Source organism: Octopus sinensis, linkage group LG9, assembly GCF_006345805.1.
Source record: "Octopus sinensis linkage group LG9, ASM634580v1, whole genome shotgun sequence".
Taxonomy (NCBI): Eukaryota; Metazoa; Mollusca; class Cephalopoda; order Octopoda; family Octopodidae; genus Octopus; species Octopus sinensis.
This window is the reverse complement of record NC_043005.1, coordinates 95,651,994-95,677,274: the sequence shown is the minus strand read 5'-3', so window position 1 is coordinate 95,677,274 and position 25,281 is coordinate 95,651,994. Positions and strand designations below refer to the sequence as shown.

The 25,281-nt window shown below is 34.4% G+C and overlaps 1 protein-coding gene across 1 annotated transcript in view; it reads right to left on the bottom strand.

The window, feature by feature from the left end:
* Positions 1-7,351: 7,351 nt before the first annotated feature.
* Positions 7,352-25,281, bottom strand: part of LOC115215835 (serine/threonine-protein kinase PLK1) — a 147,215-nt gene continuing 129,285 nt past the window's right edge. The window contains exons 11-13 of the mRNA XM_029785163.2: positions 13,769-13,898; positions 11,727-11,846; positions 7,352-7,621 (exon numbers count right to left, since the gene is read on the bottom strand). Coding sequence (XP_029641023.1) covers positions 7,412-7,621; positions 11,727-11,846; positions 13,769-13,898 — 460 coding nt within the window. The 3' untranslated portion in view covers positions 7,352-7,411. The remainder of the gene's footprint in view (positions 7,622-11,726; positions 11,847-13,768; positions 13,899-25,281) is intronic.

The following is a 25,281-nucleotide window of genomic DNA, read 5'->3' as shown; positions in this document are numbered from 1 at the left end:
GTCGAACTATGTTCACGTAGGTATTCATGCTTAGAAATATAACTATGCTGATGTTCTAAGCTAGAATTGTGGGTGAGAGAGTTTTGAACTTTGGTAGAAGCTTTACTACAAAAGTCAAGTGTTTTTTTACTATGGACATAACTCAGATTGGTAAAAGGATATGGACTGTCAAAACACAGACTAATAAAACATTTATCAGCCAGCTATGGGATCATTCAATCTATTAATTTAAGATTCAAATCAATCATAAGAATGTGTATTGTTAGAGAAAGTGGTAATGCCTCTTCAAACATTGTTGTAGACATTGATTAATTGGGTAAATTTTTCTATGAGAGTTTGTGAATGTTATTTGGAGTTACTAGATTAAGGAAAAAAGGAAAAAAAGAGTTTTAATAAAGTTTTATTGTATCATTATCTACACGCATATAAACAATATCATTGGTTGATATCTGAGAAATGGTTTTGAATAATGCATTTCTCGCCTTTAATAACCTTTACATCTTATCAGATATACAAATATAATGATTTTATAATGCAAGCCACACCAGGTAGCTGGTTGACTCAACAACATTTTTTAGCATATTGGCAATCCCAACACTACTTGCCTCCCTTACTTTTATTCTCCTGATAGATGGTGTTCTTGGTACACAATTTCTCTTGTGGTTCAACTAACATGATATGTAACACAGTCAAATGATAAAACCTAGGGCAGTTAGAATTTTTTCACATAAATATGCTTTAGCCACTTTCTTTCTTCCATAGTGTTAAAAAGACACTCTACTGGACATGATTATGAAATGTAGCAGAACTTAGCAAAGCAAAATTATAGCTGCCTTAGGTCATAGAGTTATAGCATTTTTGTTGCATTAAACTCTACAAAATGGGTTTTGAAAGCTCGTCTCTTATATATTAACTCATGTCAATCATATAAACCTCTATCACACACACATAACATTATCACCAACTTCGTCCTCTGTGTTGAAAATTGTATAAAGTAGAACATCAAATAAGTTGATATTTCTCAATCATGTTATACAGTTCCTTATTATATATTGATGCCCTCATTGTTCGACCCTAGGTCAGAGCTTATTGAGCAGGCATATGATCAAAGACATCCCAGCCATGCTTGTCTTGTAACTTTAGAAGTGCATGTTATCCTAAGTATGCATCCCATTCCCAAAATGGCAGGGTGTGATTTGAGGGAAATTTCACTGCTACATCTAGTAAGTTGAGTGACCACATAGAGGGTTACTCATGCATTTCTTATAACAATGACATTCAGTGTTGGATTTTCTGAACTAGCAGGTTATTTTGATAGGTTTTGGCCAGTATTGGCCCAGGCCATGTCTAACTTAATAGTACCACCTTCTTACATTAAGAAGTCATCATTGGATTTGCATGTATCTTTAACTTGGAAGACCTATTCTGTTTGAAACTTTCTTTCTCTACATGCAACAACTCAACTTACATAGTTTCACGGTTTTCTTTTTACTTTTAAGAAATTAATGGAAAAAAATAAATCTGAACTCCAGTTTATTTATATAACTTTATGTTGTTCTCACAAACATATCTAAAAGCATAAACTTTTAAAAATTAAAAAAAAAACACTTAAAAACCTATACTGGGGTGGAAAATCAAATAAAATACATGCGAAAATATGAATAAACAATTTATTAAAACAGATATAAGCTAATAAATTTCTTAAAATATTTTTTGTGTTATGTCGTTTTTCGAGTTAAATCTCATATTTTGAAATCAATTATTGACGAGCTTTGCCTGTAAATATATATATATATATATATATATATATATATATAATATATATATATATTATATATATATATATATAATATATATATATATATATATATATATATATATTATATATTATATATATATATATTATATATATATATATATATATAAAGATATATATATATATATATATATATGATATATATATAAAGATATATATATATATATATATATATATATATATAAGATATATATATATATATAGATATATATATATATATACATATATATATATGCATGGTTAGAGTTTATTGATGTTGGTAAATATATATTTAATCAAAGGATCTTCTGTCAATTACCATGAAAATATAGTCATTAACTCCCCCTCAGATATTTGATGCCATTTTCTGGGAGTTCTCATTGTGACACTGGTCAGGAGAGGAGGCAAAGTGTGAGTCACCATTTGTCCAAGTCATTCACTCACACAAAAGGAGATGCTTTGCAGTCCTACTCTGAATTTTTCCAATGTAGCCACTCCTCAGGTCTTATACACACACACACACACACACACATTTCATGATTTAATGAGTTCCTTTATACCTCTTAAGCTGCTAATCTGAATAAAAATGATTTTGAAAACAGCTTTCCCTTGGAATTGTTTGTTGAATGAATGATGTGACAGATTCTTTAATAATGAAATGTTATTTATTTATTTATATTGAAGGTTAATTATAAAAGCTGGAACGGATTTTGTTTTCTTCGACACGAACTATGTACAAATCGAAAAGGCAAAAATAGTTTTTAAAAAATATTTCATGAGTTAGTAATTATTCAGGTTAATTCTCTTGCAGGTTTTGTCCTTTTTTTTTTCACTTTTATACAAGAACAACACAAAAAATTAACGGCATTGATTTGGTGGGAAGGGATGTTTATGTAAACTTCATAATCAACCAAATCAAAATGATAAACACATGGCAAAAAACAAAAAAAAATACATTCCTCTTTGGTTCAAATATTATTAATTCAAAATAACTAGATCTGGTTCTTGATGAGAAATGGAAGATTTCAATCAAATTATTGGTTTTGAAGGTTTTTTCCTAACTCAGGTAAATATAAAATAGTTAAACCATTTTTAAGTATAAAAAGCTGCAGAATAAGAAACAAAATCAATGGAATTACCAAAGCCTCATTTATATATACTGTATTTACTTGTGTGTAATTCACACTATTTTTACACTTGGTTTTGACTGGAAAAACTGGGGTGCAACTTATACACAGGACAAAACTTAAACTATGAAGGGAAAAAATTTTGTACCAAGATTTAACACTATTTTAGGGGTGTCACTTATACATGAATAAATATGGTAAGAACACAAAATGAGAGAAAGCAATCCAGTTGATGGTCATTTAATGATAATTACTAATTATTTGAGAAGTTTATAGTTTGGTTTGTTTTGTTTTTGTAGAATGTTTAAACATTTAGATGAGAGGTACCTAACCCATGACTTATAAGGGTTTGTAGAATCCTCTTGTGATAATAACATCTGTTTCTAGTTTAGGCACATAATCTTGAGGGGAGATATTTGGTCAATACCATCAACCCCAGTTTTTGATTATTACTTTAATCTTACCAACCTTGGAGAGATGAGAAGCAAAGTCAGTAGGATTTGACCTCAGAATGTAAAGAGCCAGAATAAATACCACAAACCATTTTATCCAATGCTCTGATGATTCTACCAGCTCACCACATTCCCCTCTCATAATATTATCATCATTTTGGTTTTCTCAAGCTGGTATTGGTTGGCCAGAACTTTCTGAGGCAGTATGAAACAGCTGAAAGCATTTCCTGACACTAACTTTTCTTTGCTTTTCAAGTGAGTTACTTTGTCCCATAAGTTTTTCCCATGTTGAACTGTTGAGCTTCAGGATGTAAACAGACATCACCACTCACCCACGCTGTGTCAATGCAAAGATATGCAAACACGTACACAGCAGACTTCTATGCAGTTTCCATCAACCAAATTTCACTCACAAAGTATTAGTTAACCCTTGGCATTAGGCAAGGCATCTGGCTGTAGAAACGATGCCAAAGTTGACATTGAAGCTTGATGCAGTTCTCTGGCTTGCCAGTTCCTGTTGAAACATCCAACCCATGCCAGCTTGGAAAACGCCCCCAAGTGCCACGCAGTGGGATACATAACAACAAAAATCTCAATCACAGAATTTTAAAAATTAAGGAGAGCCATGTCAACTAACAATTTATATCCAGGTTTGTGTTAATGTGTATCCTAGAGAAGCAGGCAACTTGGTTTTTGGCTCTATTGACCACGTCTTTTGTGTTTCGATTCTTTACATTGACAGTAAATTTTCCAGCTGTCTCCAGGGGCCCTATTGCTATGTACTTTTTGGCTTGGCTTGAACACAAGGTCTGTTTTTGATTCAGAGTGTTATCCAAAGTATATGCATCTTATGCTATCCATGACTCATTGATAACATTAATTACAGAGGTTTATAGTATTACTCTGTGATAATAATGTCATCATCATCATCATCACACTTTTCACGTCTGTTATTCTAAGGTTCATATCTGTTGGCCAGAACAGAATTTCTTGAGATGCACTTCCTGATCCGAAATATAGATATTAATAGTTCCTCTTCAAATGTTCAACTTACAACTGAGTTTATCTGGCTAAGGCTGGTCTAGTTAGTCACTCGAGAAAGCATGAACCAAAGCAATCTGTTAATAAATCTTTGCCACATGAAAGTACATATGTCTGTCTGAAAACACACGAGTCTGCATACAATGCCAAATGTTATGATCCTACATTGCATTCAACAGAGAACAAACTTGTATGCAACGGCCGTGTAAAAAGTTGCAGATCATCAACTGGACATAAAAGCAATCTTTGCTTTGCACCTCATTAACAAGCAATGGTCATACTCACCACTGAGTGGACTTTCATAATGTGTGTGTGAATACATATAGATACATACATACATATACACACATATACATATAAATACATACACACACACACACATATATATAATTATTATATGTGTGTGTGTGTATACACACATATGTATGTATATATATATATATAATTATTATATATGTGTGTGTGTGTGTAGGCATGTGTGTGTATGTGTGTGTATACACATATGTATGTATATATATATATGTAATATATATATATATATATATATATATATATATATATATATAATATATATATATATAATTATATATAATTATTATATATGTGTGTGTGTGTGTGTATACACATATGTATGTATATATATATTATATATATATATATATATATATATATATAGGGTGCCTAAAAGCAAACACAGAGAATATTGATTGAAATGAGTAGAAAATAAAAATACCATTATTGCAGTAAAATTTAGTAGGAGTAATTCTAAGATTGTTTAGATTTGGTTTGTGATTGGAAATCAGTTGTGACAAGAGATAATTTGATTTTAGAGACCAGACCAACAAATTTAATCAAGAACCAAACTGATGGTAAAATTGGATCCCATAAACTTATTCCTCTCTGTCAAATTTGTAAGAGTTCTTTAAAAATCTTATTTTACAATTTATTAAATTAAACCAGTTGCAAGTGAAGGAAATAAGTTGCAAACAATAAAAGATCAAGAAAAAAATCTTATTTGAACCAATTCCACTTCCCAGAAGAAAAAAATAAAATATATTCATTGTTTTACTTTTCATTGTTACAAATGAGATTTCAAGGAGATAATAGGAACGAAATACATAAATAAAAAGGTCCTTCTTCATAATGTACTATTTTTACATGAAGGCATGTCAACTAAGTCTTGTCTCATCCAAAACCAATAGCAGAAAAAAAAAAAAGAAAAAATAACAAACAAAAAGAAAAAAGGTCAAGTTTAATAAATACATTACTTTTAGAAATGGACTTTTCTTTCAGTACAAATTCACTTAGAACATCTGCTGCTGTCCAGTGTATCTCTAGGCATCAGGATCAAATTTACCAAAGGACAAGATCAATTTGATGACTGGATTACAATCAATTATAACAACTACTGCTTGTAACCCTTGTCATCAAAGCCCAGAATTCTTATGATTTAACCAGTCAGTCACTAGATATTGTGTGCATGCGTGTGTGTTTGTGCATGTGTGTGTGTGCATGTATGCAGGGGTGTATGAATGTATGTATGTGTGTGTATATATATATATATATATATATATATATATATATATATATATATATATATATATATATATATATATACATACATATATACATATGTATAATGTGAGTGATTAACATATCTGGATGAATGGGTTACCTCAGCATTATCTGATGTAGAATTCAATACACAATATAGAGTAGATACATGTATTTTTTTTTATATTATAAAGGGTGACAGTAATAAGTTTAGCCAAGCAACTAGACAACTCCTCTGAGAAGTAACTGTCACCCATTATGATATAAAATCATCGCACACACACACACACACACACACAAAGTTGTGTACTGAATCTAGTAGAGTAGGTTTGAGAAATAAATGCGAACATTTTTTTGAAGGACAGTCAGGAAATGTTTACAGAGAAAAAGACTGGAGCTTAGAGGAAGATTAGCTGTGTAAATGATAACACTGAATGTGAACGGAATGTAAGAGGTTATGGTGACCCTGAGAGGTACAAGTAACCAAAGGAGGATAAAAAAAAATAGAAGTAGGGAAGGAATGAGAATGAAGGAGACAGCTTGAGAGATATGACGGTGGGCTAAACGAGATAAGAATTGATAAATTTAAAAGATAGAAAGAGGAGGTATGCTAAATTATACCTTCTCTCCTTCAGCTGGTTATTGAATTTATAATACAAATAACAGTGGAATATATATATATATATATATATATATATATATATATATATATGTATATATCTTTGCAATAACAATCATCATATACAGTTTGCACACTGTAATTGCAGATTGCATACAGTTGGCATTACAGCGAAATTTTTAGAATGTTTTTTTTAGCCTGCTTAATTAGCATTTATGATTAAATTCAAGCTAATGCAAGCTTAACGTGTCATTGAACCATTGTATCTATGTCTATGAATTTTTGTTAAAGATTGAAACGCTAAGCTAAGGACTAAATAACATAATTTAATTTACTAACATTATATACATCTTCCATTAACCTTATTGTTTTAATTGTTATTATTTCTTTCTACTTACTATATGCAGAAGGCATGAAATTTTGGGGACGAGGATAGTCAATTACATGGCCCCAGTGCTTAACTGTTACTTATTTTATTGACCCCAAAAGGATGAAAAGCAAAGCTGACCATGGTGGAATATGAACTCTGAAACATAAAGCTGGAAGAAATGCCACTAACCATTTGTGTCCAGTGTCATAATGATTCTGCCAGCTGACCGGTTTTATTATTGTAATTATTAACTATTATTCTTATTCAATAGAAAATATTTAAATAATATATCCCTGACTTTCAGTCCTGTTAAACTAAGCAATTACTTTTAAACTGAATTTCAATGAAATTTCCTATTGCTGTTTCATTTATTCAGCTATTTGTATATTTTTCTCTTTCAATCTTCTTTCTGTATTTGAAATTTATTTTTTCCATTGGTACCAATGACCAAGATCAGATGCTTTCACCTTCACTGTTGATCAAATGTTCCAACATATTATGAGTGAACTGCAAACGTTCCTTTAGCTCTGGTTGGCAGCTGTTCTTCATGATAGAAACTACACTGTAAGTGTGAGCAAGCCGTCTTTTGTCAATGTAAGTGACAAAATAGTTGTTCTGATTGCAACTAATAATAATCTTGGTGTGGTCACTCAAAACGTTAACCTGAAGTGAAACAAAAGAAAAACCAAGTTGAAACAATTCTTCCATCTCTATACACTGGTTATACATTATAACATTTGATAAAAGGCAAAATTTCCACTTTTTTCTTATTTTTAAATAAGAAAAAAGTGGAAATTTTACCGGTGAGTGTGTTACATAATAAGGCACAAAAAGAAAATGACTCTCCCTAGACACAACAGAATATGCTTCAGCACACAAACTCATATAAAGAATCTTGCAAACCAAATCCAAAAACCAAATTTGATAAAAGATTGAATAGATTTAAACCTCAAGATGTGGCTAAACTAATTATGAACTAAGAGGGAAACCTCTTTGTGGTAGCCCAATCTGATAGAAAAAGCAGCCAAATCTTCCTACAAACTATCTATATTGTTTTTAGAATCATTTGTGAGCTTTGGTCCAACCTGCCACATTCCACCATCTCTTGCCAACATGAGAGCCACATGTTCCACTCTGTGACACAAATCTCTCACCCATTATCTACAGTATATCTTTGCTATCTTGGTTACATACTACTCCAACTTCACTCTGAAAACTGCCAAGGAGAGTGTGTTTTCTTCTCACTTCACATGTGGATATTTTCGAGAGAAACTTCCACTTACTTTGGCTCCTTCTAAATCCATCTATTCTCCAAACTTCTCTAACCCCCAATAGTTATTCCACTGCCTCACAGTGTGCAGTAAATACATGTCACATCACCACTCTCTCTATTCTCCAAACTGGTCTCAATGACTAACATCCACAACCCCTCTCAGTCCCCATGAAACAACCACACAAACATTACTCATACAGAAACTATATCTGTTGTCATTCTGAACTCTCTACAATGATTGGTACCATTAGACACTCATATCCCTTGCCTATAGTCAAAGAAGGGGTGCGATGTTTTGGCACAGCTATTTCGGTGCTGCTTATTTGGCATCACTGATTCAATGCTGACTTATTTAACACAAGACATTTTGATGTTTCTCTCATTTTTCCCAACCTCTGTCTTTCTATTTATGCATATGAGCATCTAGTTTGTTTGTATGTATATGTAATGTCCCACTTGCTCTCTCTCTCTATGTGTATATGTATATTTCTATGCAGACGTATGTGTGTGTGTTTTTTTTATACATATTGCCTTCACCTTTTGACCTTTTGTCATTAGGTCTATACTAACCCCTTTATCCAACTCACCCCTACCAGTAGATCGCCCCCCCCACCATCAGCTATTTCCATCATTATCATGTTTTCTCTACAGCCATCGACTTACAAATGTTCAAGCAAAATCTAACTTTTTAGAAATTCAAAAGTAAACTTATTTATTCACATTGTTTTGAATCAATCTTGTAGCTAAGGGATTTCAATGATGATGATGATGATGATCATCATCATCATTTAATGTCCGTTTTCCGTGCTTGCACGAGTTGGGCGGTTTGACCGGGGTCTGGGAAGCCAGGAGGCTACACTAGGCTCCAGTCTGATCTGGCAGTGTTTCTACAGCTGGATGCCCTTCCTAACGCCAACCACTCCATGAGTGTAGTGGGTGCTTTTTACGTGCCACCGGCACAGGAGCCAGGGGAGACTGGCAGCGGTCATGATCGGTTGGTGCTTTTTATGTGCCACCGGAATGACATTGTAGGGTAGGAGTGAGAAGTTGGAACTGGTCATTTTGGACATAAAACAGGTAGAATATTTTGGCCAGTTATCACAAGTTTCTGTGTTAAAGGGTTAAAACTCAGCATCGGTTTTACTAGTCTCAGAGGTCAAGCAAAGGCTCACAATCACACCCTTCTAACTGGACTAGTGTTTCTCATAGACAGGAACCAGAGACATTGCGGGTGGTGGTGGGGAGAAAGAGCTTTAGAGATTTTCAAAATTATGGTAAAAAAATTGCCCTGTTTAGTAAAAATTAAGATGGCTTTAAACTTTTTAAACTTGTCCAACACCATGGCAAAGAAAGAAAACTTGTATGAATGCTAACTCTGTTTTGTTTTCTCATTAACAAATAGAGAAGAGGAATAAGTTTCCTTAATATTTTGGTGATGGTGGTGGGACCTTTGAAAACCACTGGATTCAGCTATATAAAACGAAAATCAATCAATTTGGTCATATAACATTTACAACAAGGTGCATAAAGTGAAAGATGCCTTCAAATAGAACTTACTCATCTCTTCTATCTTCCAATACAGAGACATTACTCTTTACTCTTTTACTCTTTTATTTGTTTCAGTCATGTGACTGTGGCCATGCTGGAGCACCACCTTTGGTCAAGCAAATCGACCCCAGGACTTATTCTTTGTAAGCCTAGTACTTATTCTATCAGTCTCTTTTGCTGAACCGCTAAGTTATGGGGACATAAACACACCAGCATCGGTTGTCAAGCAATGTTGGGGGACAAACACAGACAAACATATACACACACATACATATATACGACGGGCTTCTTTTAAGTTTCCGTCTACCAAATCCACTCACAGGGCTTTGGTCGGCCCAAGGCTATAGTAGAAGACACTTGCCCATGTGGTTGGTAAGCAAGCTACTTACCACACAGCCACTCCTACGTCTAAAGCAATAAAAAAACCCCAGAAAATGGGTTTTATTGTAATGGGAAACCAGAGTGACATTTTAATGCAAAGGAGACGAAAGAGTCTTATTTATAGTCTGAATTTAGGTTAAGACAATATTCTGGAGTCCAATGTCACCTGGACAACAAGAGTTCTAACAAAATGATATATTTTTTAGGTATAATGTTCATACTAGTGTTGTTTAAGGATTCAATAATTCTTCTTGATTTTTTAAAAAATATTATTTGGAAAACATGAGACAGAAACCTGACAATTCTGAATAAAAACAAACAAAATAGCAATGTCTTTTTTTTGTGCATATGTAAAGAAGGATGACTAAAGAGTTAATAAGAGCTGGTATTTCATGATATATCTGAGCAGTACACAGAATTGTACATACTTTAGTTCACTTGCCAGTCAATTGTTGTTGATATTTAACCTCAGTTCATTCTGGTTGAGGTTATTCTATGATTAAAAGTGGTTTGGCCTTGAACATTCTTGTATTTTTTTCTTCAGACTGTAAATCTAAGACTACATTATGCAATATGTCCTTCCATTTTTTAAAGTTACTTAGGTGTGATATGAAGGAACTTTGTCTGCTCTTTCAAGCAAACTGAGCAACCAAATAGAGACGTCTTCACTGTCTCATATAACCCTGTAACATTTAAAACTGATTATATCTGGCCCAAATATTCTACCCCTTCTATGTTCAAACCAGACAGAGCCAGCCTTCAACACCAACCCTACAATGCCATTCTAAAATTAAGTAATCACATCATTAATATCACAAAGCTAATTAACATCACAAAGATAATGCATGATTAATTCCAAATAATAAGGATAAATAAGCATTACATTTGACAGAGTAATCTGAATGTTAATTAAAGGTGTAATTTGTGTGAGTCATTATATATATATATTATATATATATATACAGAGAGAGAAAGAGAGAGAGAGAGAGAGAGAGAGAGAGAGAGAGAGAGAGAGAGAGAGAGAGAGAGAGAGAGAGAGAGAGAGAGAGAGAGAGAGAGAGAAAGAGAGAGAGAGAGAGGTATGACCAGTAGCATAGGGAATGTGGAAGAGAGTAGACTGTCCAAATATGCAAGGGATACATATGCATCAATGAGGGAGCACAACATGGTCACAAGACCTACTAGAATAGAACTTACTATCTTTAAAACAACAACAACTACAAAAAATGGAAGGATACTTTGGATAAAGTAATCCTAGATGCACTATGTTGCAAACGAAAACACAAGATGGTAATTGTTGGATTTCCATGATTAAAAGCTAGCTCAGTCTGAGACTGACCTATTTAAGTCAGGAACCATCACATTCTCCAGTGGTTATTCAAAACCCTATAATCTCAGCTGCTTATCTAGTAACTTACCACTCCAGCTAGTTATCCAGTATCCTACCATTCTAACTAGTTATCCAATACCCTATCATCTCAGCTGGTTATCCAGTACCCTACCCACCTCAGCTGTCCCTAGTATCAATATATAAAAGAATATGTGAAAAATTACAAGATTACTTACTTGTAGGGTGCCATTGCTGAGATACATAAGGATAGCTCTGGGAGTACGAAACCATTTCTTCAGATATAAGCCAGACATTGGTGAATCGGTTAACACTGAATAATCAGTGAATTCTCCTCCCTGAAAGTCAACATTTAATTTGTTTTAATCAAATAGTAATCATTGTCATTATTTAATATCCTATTTTCTGTGCTTGCATGGGTAAGACAGAGTTTGTTGAAGCAGATTTTCTGTAGCTGGATGCCTTTCCTCTCACCAGCCCTCACTTGTTTTCAAGCAGGGAAGTCTAGAAATGAACAACCTCACTTGTGTGATGATGGCTCTTGTTTTCAAAATTCTCGTGATGCTTAGACAAGGGTACATACACACACATACGCATGCACACCTTTGTTTTGTGTGTTAACAAAGATACCTTTGGTTTCATATCAGAATTCTCAGCAATTATCAAACCTGCCACAGGGCACATCCCCAATGGTAGCCTTGTTAACCCACAAATAAAGAATATTTATCCATCAATGCAGGGTTGAGCACTCATTCTCACTGTTCGATATTAGTGTGTATGTATGTACATATATAACGGGAAGCTTTATGAAAATAAACAAAAGATGAAGGCAGGTGGAATACAAACAAACAATTGTATTAGTATGGCGCTCAGGAATATAAATAAAACAAGTCTTTCACATTTCGAGCCTACGCTCTTCAACAGAAAGATACACAGAAAAGAAACACGGAGAGAAACAAGGAGAGAAAAAAAATGCGTGCAGAATCTAGTGAATCAACATATATACATATATACATACACGATGGGTTTCTTTTAATTTTTTTCTACCAAACCCACTTACAAGGCTTTGGTTGGCCAAAAGCTATAATAGAAAACACTTGCACAATTTGCTGGACAGTAGGACTGAACCTGAGACCACATGGTTGGGAAGCATGCTTCTTAACCACACAGTCACACCCCAGTGACACTGAAAAAACAGTGAAGCAGGGTGGAGGGTGTAAAGGGACACTTGAGTCCTGAAAGAACAACTTCTCAGGTACAGATGACAAGGGAAAATACACCTGGACCATGGTGGTGTGAAGTGGTTGGTGATAGGAAAAGCATCTAACTGTCAAGACAATGCCAATTAATACACGGCCGACTTAATAATAAAGATTAGTTGTGAGTATTACACTAGGAAGGACTGAGACAAGTGGTGAGATGTCATTCTGGACAGGTCTGCCCATCCCACCATGCCATCATAGAGAAATGGGTGTAAGATAGCAATATTAGTTATGATAATGATGAGGTGTCTTCTATCTTTTACTTGTTTCACTCATTTGGATTGTGGCCATGCTGGGGCACTGTCCTGAAGAGTTTTAGTTGAACAAATCAATCCAAGTACTGACTCCTGTTTTATTTTTAAGACTGGTACTTATCATATTGGTCTCTTTTGCCAAATCACTAAGAAGGACGTAAACAAACCAACACTGATCGTCAAGTAGTGGTGGGGGACAAACACACACATGCACACACAAGGGATTCTTTGAGTTTCCATCTACCAAATCCACACACAAGACTTTGGTCAGCCTAAGGCTATAGTAGATCACATTTACTCGCTCAGGGTGCCACGTAGAGGGGTTGAACCCGAAACCATGAGATTGGGAAGCAAGCTTTGTACCACACAGCCATGGTTGTGCCTATAATAATTTTTTTTTTTGTGGTGACTGAAAAAATTGACAGTAGTTGAGGAAACATGAAGAATTATGTGACCAAAGATAGTGTGAGCTGTGTGGCAACACCTTGGGCAAGTGTCTTCTTCTGTAGCCTTGGGTTGATCAATGCCTTGTGAGTGAACTTGGTTGATGAAAATTGTGAGGAAGCTTTTCATGCATGTATGCTGGTTTGTTTACGCCCCCCACCCCATAACTTAGCAGTTCAGCAAAAGAGACTGATAGAATAAGTACCAGACTTTAAAAATAAGTGCCTCACAATGGCCTCAGTCCAATGACTGAAACAAGTAAAAGACAAATGATAAATAAAGGTTAAAGATGACCCTTACCTTGATGAGATATTCATCCATGTAACGAGCAAAGAGTAAAAGGAGCTTTTTCTTCTTTTCCAGCTTTGGAGGGACACAGTCAATTGGGTACCTTGACTCTTTGCCTGTCACATCATTATACTGTATTAACCTGTGAACAGTGATAGAGAGGTGTTAAATAAAAAAAAATCACATCTTTATTTATCGTCATCATCACTTTAGCAACTTGACAAAATTTATTGAGGTAGATCTTCTATGGCCATATACCTTTGCTGCTGCCGACCCTTATCTGATTCCCCAGTAATGTTTCTCCCATGGCCGAACATATTTTGCAGAATATTGGAAATAAGTCATATTCATTTACAACAATCGTGTGATGCAACAAACACACACACACACACACACACACACACACACACACACTCTCTCTCTCTCTCTCTCTCTCTCTCTCTCTCACTTCTTTTAGTTTCCATTTACAAATTCATTCACAAGGCTTTGGTTGGCCTGGGGTTATAATAGAAGATACTTGCCTAAGGTGCATGAAACTAGACTGCTATCAATCAATACCAGATTTAGGCCCATGAAACATAAGGCATTGACAAGTGCATAAAAAAGTATCAATTGGGGCTTTCTACAATCTCAGCTGTCCCTACAACTAAGCGAGGACAGACCAACAATGAAGCCTTTATGTGACCCTTCAACATGCTAGACATAACTGCCAGATCTCCTGTAAACCACACCCCACCATCCTGAAGCATACAAAGCTCACTGAAGAACTATAAAAAACACCCAGTTTGGTTTGGTTATTGTGAAATATGTGACAGAATGGAGAACAGACAGAAATTTAATGTGGATTTAATATGAGAATAGTTTTCCCAGTTCCCACATAAACTTTTCAATGAACGAGGCAGGGGAAGATGGGAAAAATATTGTGCATTATTATCATTATTTGGTTTCTAACACTGCAACAATGTCCACCCATTTTGGAGAAGAGGAACAGCTAGATTGATTGCACCCCTCCCAATGCCAGACTAGACTGGAATTTATTTTCTCTACTCAAGAAAGATACGAGGCAAACTGTTGTCCTCGATGCCATTGTCATCATCACTGTTGACACCATCAGCAACATCATCAATAACATTATTAATGAATAAAATATGTACTATATATATATGTGTGTGTGTGTGTGTGTTTATGTATGTATATATCATCATCATCATCGTTTAACATCCATTTTCCGTGCTTGCACGGGTTGGAGGGTTCGACCGGGGGTCTGGGAAGCCAGGAGGCTACACCAGGCTCCAGTCTAATCTGGCAGTGTTTCTACAGCTGGATACCCTTCCTAACGCCAACCACTCCATGACTGTAGTGGGTACTTTTTACGTGGCACTGGCACAGGTGCCAGGGGAAGCTGGCAGCAGCCACGATCGGTTGGTGCTTTTTACGTGCCACCGGCACAGAAGCCAGTCAAGGCGGCGCTGGCATTGGCCACGTTCAGATGGTGCTTTTTACGTGCCACTGGCACAACTACTATTTCCATTTGATATTTATTTTGATGCTCAGTAGGTCTTCTCAAGCACAGCAGGTCGTTCTGCAATCCAAGGTACTTTGAATGGGCTGGGGCTATGCGGAACTGGTGCAGGAAGCAGCCCGGGTCTTTGTAGTCACAGCATATCTCCAGAGATCTTGGTCCTTCATCATTGCCTCTGTGAGGCCCAACACTCGGAGGTCATGCTTGACTATCTCATCCCATGTCTTCCTGGGTCTACCTCTCCCCCTGATACCTTCAACTGTTTAGGAGCAGCACTTCTTCACACATCTCTCCTCATCCATCCGCAGTACATCGCAAGCGTCGCTCTTGCACACCACATCTGATGCTTCTTATGTCCAGCATTTATCTCAGGGTGCTTACACTCTGTCGTGCGTGCACACTGACATTACACATCCAGTGGATCATGTTAGCTTCATTTCTTTCAAGTCTACGTATGTCCCCTGCAGTCACAGCCCATGTTTCACTACCGTGTGTGGTTTGCACACATGCATCATACAATCTACCTTTCACTCTGAGCGAGAGACCCTTTGTCACCAGTAGGGGTAGGAGCTTTCTAAACTTTGCCCAGGCTATTCGTATTCTAGTGGTGACACTCTCTGAGCATCCACCTCCACTACTAACTTGGTCACCTAGGTAGTGGAAACTATCAACTACTTCTAGTTTCATCCCCTGGAGTGTGATGGAATCTGTTTTCTGAGTATCTGTGGTGTCTATTGTCCCTGTGCATCTGCCGCACATGAAAGCTATCTTATCAGTTAATTTCCCTTTGATGTTGCTGCACCTCTTATGTGTCCATAGCTTACACTGGGTACATCTTATGGAGTTTCTACCTACACCTTTCCTACAGATCGAGCAGGGCCACCTGTCCAAGGGGGTGTGTGATGAGTTCGGCTTTCTGCTTACTATAACTTTGGTCTTTGCTACATTTACTCTAAGGCCCTTTGATTCTAAACCTTGCTTCCACACCCGAAATTTCTTTTCTAGCTCCGGTAGTGATTCTGCTATGAGGGCCAGGTCATCAGCATAGAGGAGCTCCCAGGGGCAACCTGTTTTGAATTCCTCTGTTATTGCCTGGAGGACTATGATGAATAAAAGGGGACTGAGGGCTGAACCTTGGTGGACACCTACTTCTACCTGGAATACTTCACTATACCCATTGCCAATCCTAACCTCTGTATAGGGCCTGTACAGCCCTTATTAGCCATTCGTCAATCTCCAGTTTCTGCATCGACCACCAGATAAGGGATTGGGGGACCCTGTCAAAAGCTTTCTCCAAGTCCATGAAAGCTATGTAGAGGGGTTTATCTTTAGCTAGGTATTTCTCCAGCAGTTGTCGAACCAGGAATATGGCATCAGCGGTGCTTCTACCTGGCACAAAAGCAAACTGCATCTCATCTAAGCAAATTCTCTCCCTAATGAGATACATATTTTATTCATGCATATATATATATATATATATATATAACGATTAGGAGTGACCCCAACAGGTCACTCGTCCACCAGAAAGAGCAGCCATAACTCACACCGCCAAGTATTATTAATTCGAGTGACCTGTTGGGGTCACTCCTAAATCGTTATATTTATATATTTAGTCGATGACTATTTTCTCTTTTCACCAGGCCGCTGGTGCGATAAATTTCTATTGAATTTTTTTGCTACCCTAAATTGACTAATTGATAATTTTCTGAATAATTCTGAGATTGAATCGGCAGTTTATATTTACTGTTGATAAGTTTGGCGCGAATACGTCAGTCTTGAAAATTTTAAGTCAGATATCCCGTAGGCTTCGATATAGACGCCTCGTGTATATTTGTCTCTCCCAGGTCTTACTGATGAAGTGTAACCTATGGTAGATTGGCTTAATTTAATTTAATTAAGCTAATTTAATCATTAATGACACAGAAACGTTGCAACGTCTAAAAGATGAATTAGGGTAAATGTTTTTAAATTTTCACCTAATTTCTGAATTAATAATACTTGGCGGTGTGAGTTATGGCTGCTCTTTCTGGTGGACGAGTGACCTGTTGGGGTCACTCCTAAATCGTTATATTTATATATTTAGTCGATGACTATTTTCTCTTTTCACCAGGCCGCTGGTGCGATAAATTTCTATTGAATTTTTTTGCTACCCTAAATTGACTAATTGATAATTTTCTGAATAATTCTGAGATTGAATCGGCAGTTTATATTTACTGTTGATAAGTTTGGCGCGAATACGTCAGTCTTGAAAATTTTAAGTCAGATATCCCGTAGGCTTCGATATAGACGCCTCGTGTATATTTGTCTCTCCCAGGTCTTACTGATGAAGTGTAACCTATGGTAGATTGGCTTAATTTAATTTAATTAAGCTAATTTAATCATTAATGACACAGAAACGTTGCAACGTCTAAAAGATGAATTAGGGTAAATGTTTTTAAATTTTCACCTAATTTCTGAATTAATAATACTTGGCGGTGTGAGTTATGGCTGCTCTTTCTGGTGGACGAGTGACCTGTTGGGGTCACTCCTAAATCGTTATATTTATATATTTAGTCGATGACTATTTTCTCTTTTCACCAGGCCGCTGGTTGCGATAAATTTCTATTGAATTTTTTTGCTACCCTAAATTGACTAATTGATAATTTTCTGAATAATTCTGAGATTGAATCGGCAGTTTATATTTACTGTTGATAAGTTTGGCGCGAATACGTCAGTCTTGAAAATTTTAAGTCAGATATCCCGTAGGCTTCGATATAGACGCCTCGTGTATATTTGTCTCTCCCAGGTCTTACTGATGAAGTGTAACCTATGGTAGATTGGCTTAATTTAATTTAATTAAGCTAATTTAATCATTAATGACACAGAAACGTTGCAACGTCTAAAAGATGAATTAGGGTAAATGTTTTTAAATTTTCACCTAATTTCTGAATTAATAATACTTGGCGGTGTGAGTTATGGCTGCTCTTTCTGGTGGACGAGTGACCTGTTGGGGTCACTCCTAAATCGTTATATTTATATATTTAGTCGATGACTATTTTCTCTTTTTCACCAGGCCGCTGGTTGCGATAAATTTCTATTGAATTTTTTTGCTACCTAAATGACTATATATATATATATATATATATACAAAATGAGAAAACGGAGAAACATACCTAAATCAATCATCAACCATCAGATAATACCCAATCAATACTTTATTAAACCATTACACAACAGCAAAGACATTATACATAATATATTACAAATATAACTAGACATAGAAATAGAAATAGAAAATACAATTACATTGTAGCTGACAGCTGTTTCGGCCGTGAAGACAGGTATGTCCCATTTAACCTATTAGCCATATAAAGCAGGTATAAATGGGACATTAACAAGAATGTCTCACGGCCTCTTCAGAGAATTTAATGTAAGTATGAAAAACATTTACATATAAATATAAAAATGTGTGCATAGACACTCATAATTCTACACATATATATATACACAATAATACAATATAAACAATATATATCAATATACATTAACAAACACAATAATGTTCCATATTGAACTCATAGTTCTATAACCAACATCAAGGAAATACATGTACACTCACATTTAAATTTCAAGCAGGCATATATATTTAACAGTCCAGTCTATTAAAATGTATAACCACACAAAAAGTCAATAAAATTAATATTAATATTAATAATAATAATAATAATAACAAGCATGATTGTACCATGTAAAGCAAGCGGACATCCACATATATACTCAATAAGTCGAATTCATCTGTCCGCTTGGTATTGATTTTCATAGATAGATTCGATTGGCTTATAGTTTTAAATTTGAATCACAATGGAAATTTTACGGTTAGTTAGCCAAGAAACATACATATGCACACGCACATCCACAGATCGTGCGCACATACATACATAGTTATATGTATACACACACACACAGACCCACACACATACACACACGTACATGCACATCCACAGATCGTGCGCACATACATACCTAGTTATATGTATACACACACACACACACCCACACACATACACACACGTACACGCACATCCACAGATCGTGCACACATAGATACCTAGTTATATGTATACACACACACACCCACACACATACACACATACATAGCCACATAGACAGCCAAATCATAAATAAATAAATAAATAATATAAGAGGTAGAATCGCAACTATACACATGCAAAACAGACGAACCCAACCGATTGCACATACGTGCATGCAGATATCAAGCCACCCCAAACGATACCATGGCCATGGTATTAACTAAGTAGATCCACTCACATATTTCCATAAAACAGTAAATGCAAACATACATATAATTATATCCAGATAGAGAATGTACATAAGGTACATAATTCATATGACACCATATTTTCGTAAACATAATATTTTATAACTAAAAAGTCCGCTAACTTAACCGCTATGCTTTATTCAAACATTCGCTAAATTATAAAGTATAGAATACCCATTTCTGTTTGACTATCAAAAGACATAAAAATATATATATACTAAGTTAACAACGGTTTATAATAATTAAATTATAAGAGATTAATTGTAAGAAGTCAAAATACGCTAATATTCTAAGATATATAATCAAAATAACTTCTTATAGCATAAACAGATAGCATCCCTATGTAATAAATCCAATGTTATTACAATACTAATATTTTTCTATTTAAACCCTCACCAACGAACTAATAGAATTACACTCACATCTACATGTCCATATGTATACTCATGTGTAACAACAGACATACACATACACCATATATTTTCACATATGATGTGCGTGTAAACATTCGTAGTACTTATATATATATATATATTTATAAGCATCAGTGGACACATAAATACATATATAATAATTAACAGGATTTAGCATTAAATAATATCAGTGGAGGAATTACCAATAAATAGTATATAAGTAAATAGCAAAAATTAAATTAATTATACTTAAAATTAAAATGTAATAAAATAAAATAAGATGAAATAATTAAAATTAAAATGAAAATATAAGTAAAAGCTTGTATACATATATATATATATAATAATAATAAATAATGGATATGTATGTATATATCTACATATAAATAAATAAATGAATAAATAAATAGATAAATACCATAGAAAACAAATTAAGATAAATACAAAGGTACACCTAATATATAGTAATGCTAATATGTGTATATGCACATATACATAAATGAATAGATAGATAGATAAATAACATAAAATAAAATGAAAATATAATTGAAAAGGGTACATATATAAACTTAGTATCCAGGCTACTATTATGTAAATATTTACCTATAGATAAATGAATAAATAAATATATAAATAACATAATGTACAAATCAAGATGAGTACAAATATAGACTAAATATATAAGACTGCTAATATGTATAAAGCCAAATGTAAGTAAATGAATAGGTTTATTAATAAATAACGTAAGATACAAATTAAGATGAGTATAAAGATACACTAAATATACAATATATAAGACTGCCAAATAAATACCTGCAAAAACCCATATACTCATCCAAAACAAACAATATTCAATATTGACTCTCATTTATTACATATTAGTATATATATATATATATATATATATATATATATATATATATATATATATATATATATATATATATATATATACATATATATACATATTATATATATATATATATATATATATATATATATATATATATATATATATACGTATATAATATATATATATATATATACATATACATACATATATATAATATATATATATATATATATATATATATATATATATATATATATATATAATATACATACATATATATATACATACATACTTACATACATGCATACATACATATATCTGATGGGTTTCTTTCAGTTTCTGTCAACCAAATCCACTCACAATGCTTTGGCAGGCCCGGGGCTATAGTAAAAGACACTAACCCAAGGTGCCTTACACTGGGACTGAACCTGAAATCATGTGGTTAGCAAGAAAGCTTTTTAGCACATAGCCACACCTGCACCCATACATATATATAGACAGATATGGTTGTGTGGTTAAGAAGTTCACTTTGCAACCTCTTGGTTTTGGGTTCAGTTACCCAGGATGACCAATGCAGAAGTGAGATAGAATGTTAAAACTTAGGGCGCATGCACAGCAGAGTTCAAGGTCAATCTTTGCCTAGTGGCTTCACTCTGCGTGCTTTAGCTTCATTCCTATGGCAACATTCCGGACACTGATTGATCAGAACTTGTATATATATATAAGTTCAGCAAAATTTAGATTCAAATGAATATGGTACTTAAGTTAGATGCACCAGAATTTTGTATGGTGTTATCCATATAAATCCATTGGGTGATTATAATCAAAATAAGCAACAAGAATATCTTCGGTAATTTGGTACAATCATTTCACGCTACATCATTTTATTAAACATTGTAAGTATTATAACAGTTTTAAAATGTTGAGCAATCATCAGCCATTTATAGAGGTTTTCCATTAATACATATTTTCATATTAATTGATAACATTATAAAGAAGGTAGATATATAGACAGAGATGTCGATTTAAATTTTAAGAACATTAAGGTAATAGAATTTATCTTCTGACAGAAGAATATTCTTTAAGTTATTTTGAACTGCTAGAAGGTGGGGAAGGATATTCAGTTGAATGGAGATAAAAGAGGTTTTCTATTTATAGAAGTAGGGGTGAAATAAATGTCAGAAGTTATTTCTAAAGAAATTAAAGTAGAAAGGAGATTATAATGCCTTAGATGTTGTTTATTGCTATTTGGCAAACAGATTTTGTATCAAGAAAACTAGGTCTATGCTAGATGGTCACAATGACCATCTATATACCAAAAAGTTATAGAGAATACAGAGATTCCTTTACACTTATATACATCAGCTTTATACTTAGCTAGTAGGTGTTGATTATTTTGATATGTTGGATTAAAGGAGAAATTATAAATCTAATATTTATTAATTTTGGAGAAAAATCTATCAATAACCGTGGACAAAATTCTTTATAATAAAATGAATATATTAGGGGTCAATTATATATATTAGAAAAAATGAAAGAGGAGTAATCAAGATGAGTAATTTTCTTAGGTTTAGTAGATGGTGAAATGTTATTAATGAATTAAATTAAAGAATCTGTTAGACATAATATTTACTACCTGTGGAGAAAAGCTAATCAGTTAGGTAAAAATATCCGGGGTTAATGATATATTAAGAAATGGAAGTGAGGTAATCAAGATGAACTGAGTAGTTTCCTTAGGGACATAGAATTTATACTATTTAATATACAAATGATGTAACGTGAAACGATCGTACCAAATTACTGAAGATATTCTTGTTGCTTATTTTGAGTATATATATATATATGTATGTATGTATGTATATATATATATATATATATATATATATATATAGTGAAGGTGCATGACTCAGTGGTTAATGCATTGGGCTCACAATCATGATGAGGTAGTGAGTTTTATTCCTGGACCAGGTCATGGTGTTTTGTTCTTGAACAAGGCACTTTATTTCACATTGCTCCATTTCACTTAGCTGTAGAAAGGAGTTGCAAAGTCACTGGTGCCAAGCTGTATCAGCCTTTGATTGGATAACACCACCAATGTTATCCAAAGGAAACCCTTGGATAACATTGGTGGCATGGAGACGGGAGACTGGTATGCATGGGCAACTGCTGGCCTTTCATAAACAACCTTGCCTGGACTTATGCCTTGGAGGGGAACTTTCTAGGTGCAATCCAATGGTCATTCATGATCAAAGGGGGTCTTTACCCTTTAACCTTTATATATATATGTGTGTGTATGTGTGTGTGTGTGTGTACACATATATACCATCATCATATAAAAAGACTATAGTATTACTTTTCCCCACCCATTTTACAACAACTTGTCTGATATGTTCAACTTAATAACAAAGGAAAAAATATTTCTGATATTAGTCATAATGACATATTTTAGTATCTATTTTCACTTGGTTATCTATATTTAGTATGTTGAATTTCTTTATTTATATCTTGTACACAAAGCTTTAAGTTTTTAACTGCCAATTTTTTTCATTTGTATGTTTTTTTCTTTTCTTTTCCCTATTTGAACATCTTCAACAAATATTTTAGCATCCATTTTTACAGAATTATCACCTGTTAAACACTTCTTTTCTTTTAATACTTAGATTTGAAGGTGGTGAGTTGGCAGAAACGTTAGCACGCCGGGTGAAATGCGTAGCCATATATCGTCTGCTGTTATGTTCTGAGTTCAAATTCCGCCGAGGTTGACTTTGCCTTTCATCCTTTCAGGGTTGATTAAATAGGTACCAGTTACACACTGGAGGTCAATGTAATCGACTTAATCCGTTTGTCCTTGTTTGTCCTCTCTGTGTTTAGCCCCTTGTATTTTGCTTGTTGCTGCCTTCTGAGTTCAAATTCCACTAAGGTTGACTTTACCTTTCATCCTTTCGGGGTTGATAAAATAAGTACCAGTTGAACACTGGGGTCAATGTAATCAATTTATCCTCTCCCCACAAATTGCTACCCTTGTGGCAAAATTTGAAACCATTATTACACCTAGACTTAAGGCAAAACGATTAGCGGCATTTCACCAGTCTTTACATTCTGAGTTCAAATTCTGCCGAGATCAGCTTTGCCTTTTAACCTTTCAAGGGCAATAAAATAAGTACATGTCAAGCACTGGGGTTCATATGATTGACTAGAACCCTTGACTAAAATTTCAGGCCTTGTGCCTATAGTGGAAAGGATTATTACACCTAGACTTAAGGTAGTAAGCTCGCAGAATCATTAGCATGCTGAAGAAAATGCTTCGTGACATTTCATCTGTCTCTATATTCTGAGTTCAAGTTCTACCGAGGTTAACTTTGCCCTTTATTCTTTAGGGGTCAATGAAATAAGTGCCAGTTAAGCACTAGGGATGATGTAATTGACTAACCGCTTTACTCCAAATTTCAGGCCTTGTGCCTCTAAGTAGAAAGAATTATTATGGTCTGATTCAAGATTTGTATCTGGTTGTAACAGTTTTAAATGTTCTTTTGTTTTTCTTTCAATCAAAAAGTCTTCAACTAAATCCCAACTTTACTCAAGTTACTTTATTTTCCATGATTCTGTTTGGGAAAATAGATTGAATTCTGCAGTGTGTTGAAGTTTTCCCATATTCCAGGGTCCTGATGCAAGCAGATTCACTACATTGTGTCCCCTCCAGGTCTGCTCTGCTTGAACAGTCCTAATTCATGCAGATGTTACGCAATAAGGGATTACATTTAATATCCTATAATCAGAGGATTACTTAAATTTTCTCTCAGGCAGCTCACTAAAGCTGGCACATTATGTTCAACAGTTTGGTTGTGTGATAAGAAGTTTGCTTCCCAACATCAGGGTTTCAGATTCAACCCCACTCTATGGCACCTTGGGTAAGTCTCTTCTACTATAGCCCTGTTTTATATATATGTGTGTGTGTGTTTCTTTGACTTAGCATTGCATGAGAGTCGTAAACAAATGTCATCATCATGCAAGTGGTGTTCTTCATTTCCAATGTTCTGTGAAAACCTGTCTGGTCATGGGGAAATGTTACCTTACTTGGGACCAGATGAGGGTTAGCGACAGGAAAGATGTAGAAAATGTGCCTCAACAAAAGCATGGAAAAGTGGACTTTAAAAATGATGATGACAATAATGATGATGATGATGATCCTGAGTTCAATTCTTGAAAAGTCTTTATTCTTCCTCAGATTGATTAAATAAAACTAATGATAGATAAAAATTAAGTTTAATTAATAACCAGTACTACCCTGAAGATAGCTTTTCTTCTCAAACACAGAGTTTTGTGCCAATGAAACAAATATTTCCTTCTTAGATGCAACAGGTATGGCTGCTAGGTTTAAAAAATTCGCTTTGCGACAAAGTATTTTGGTTTGATTCCACT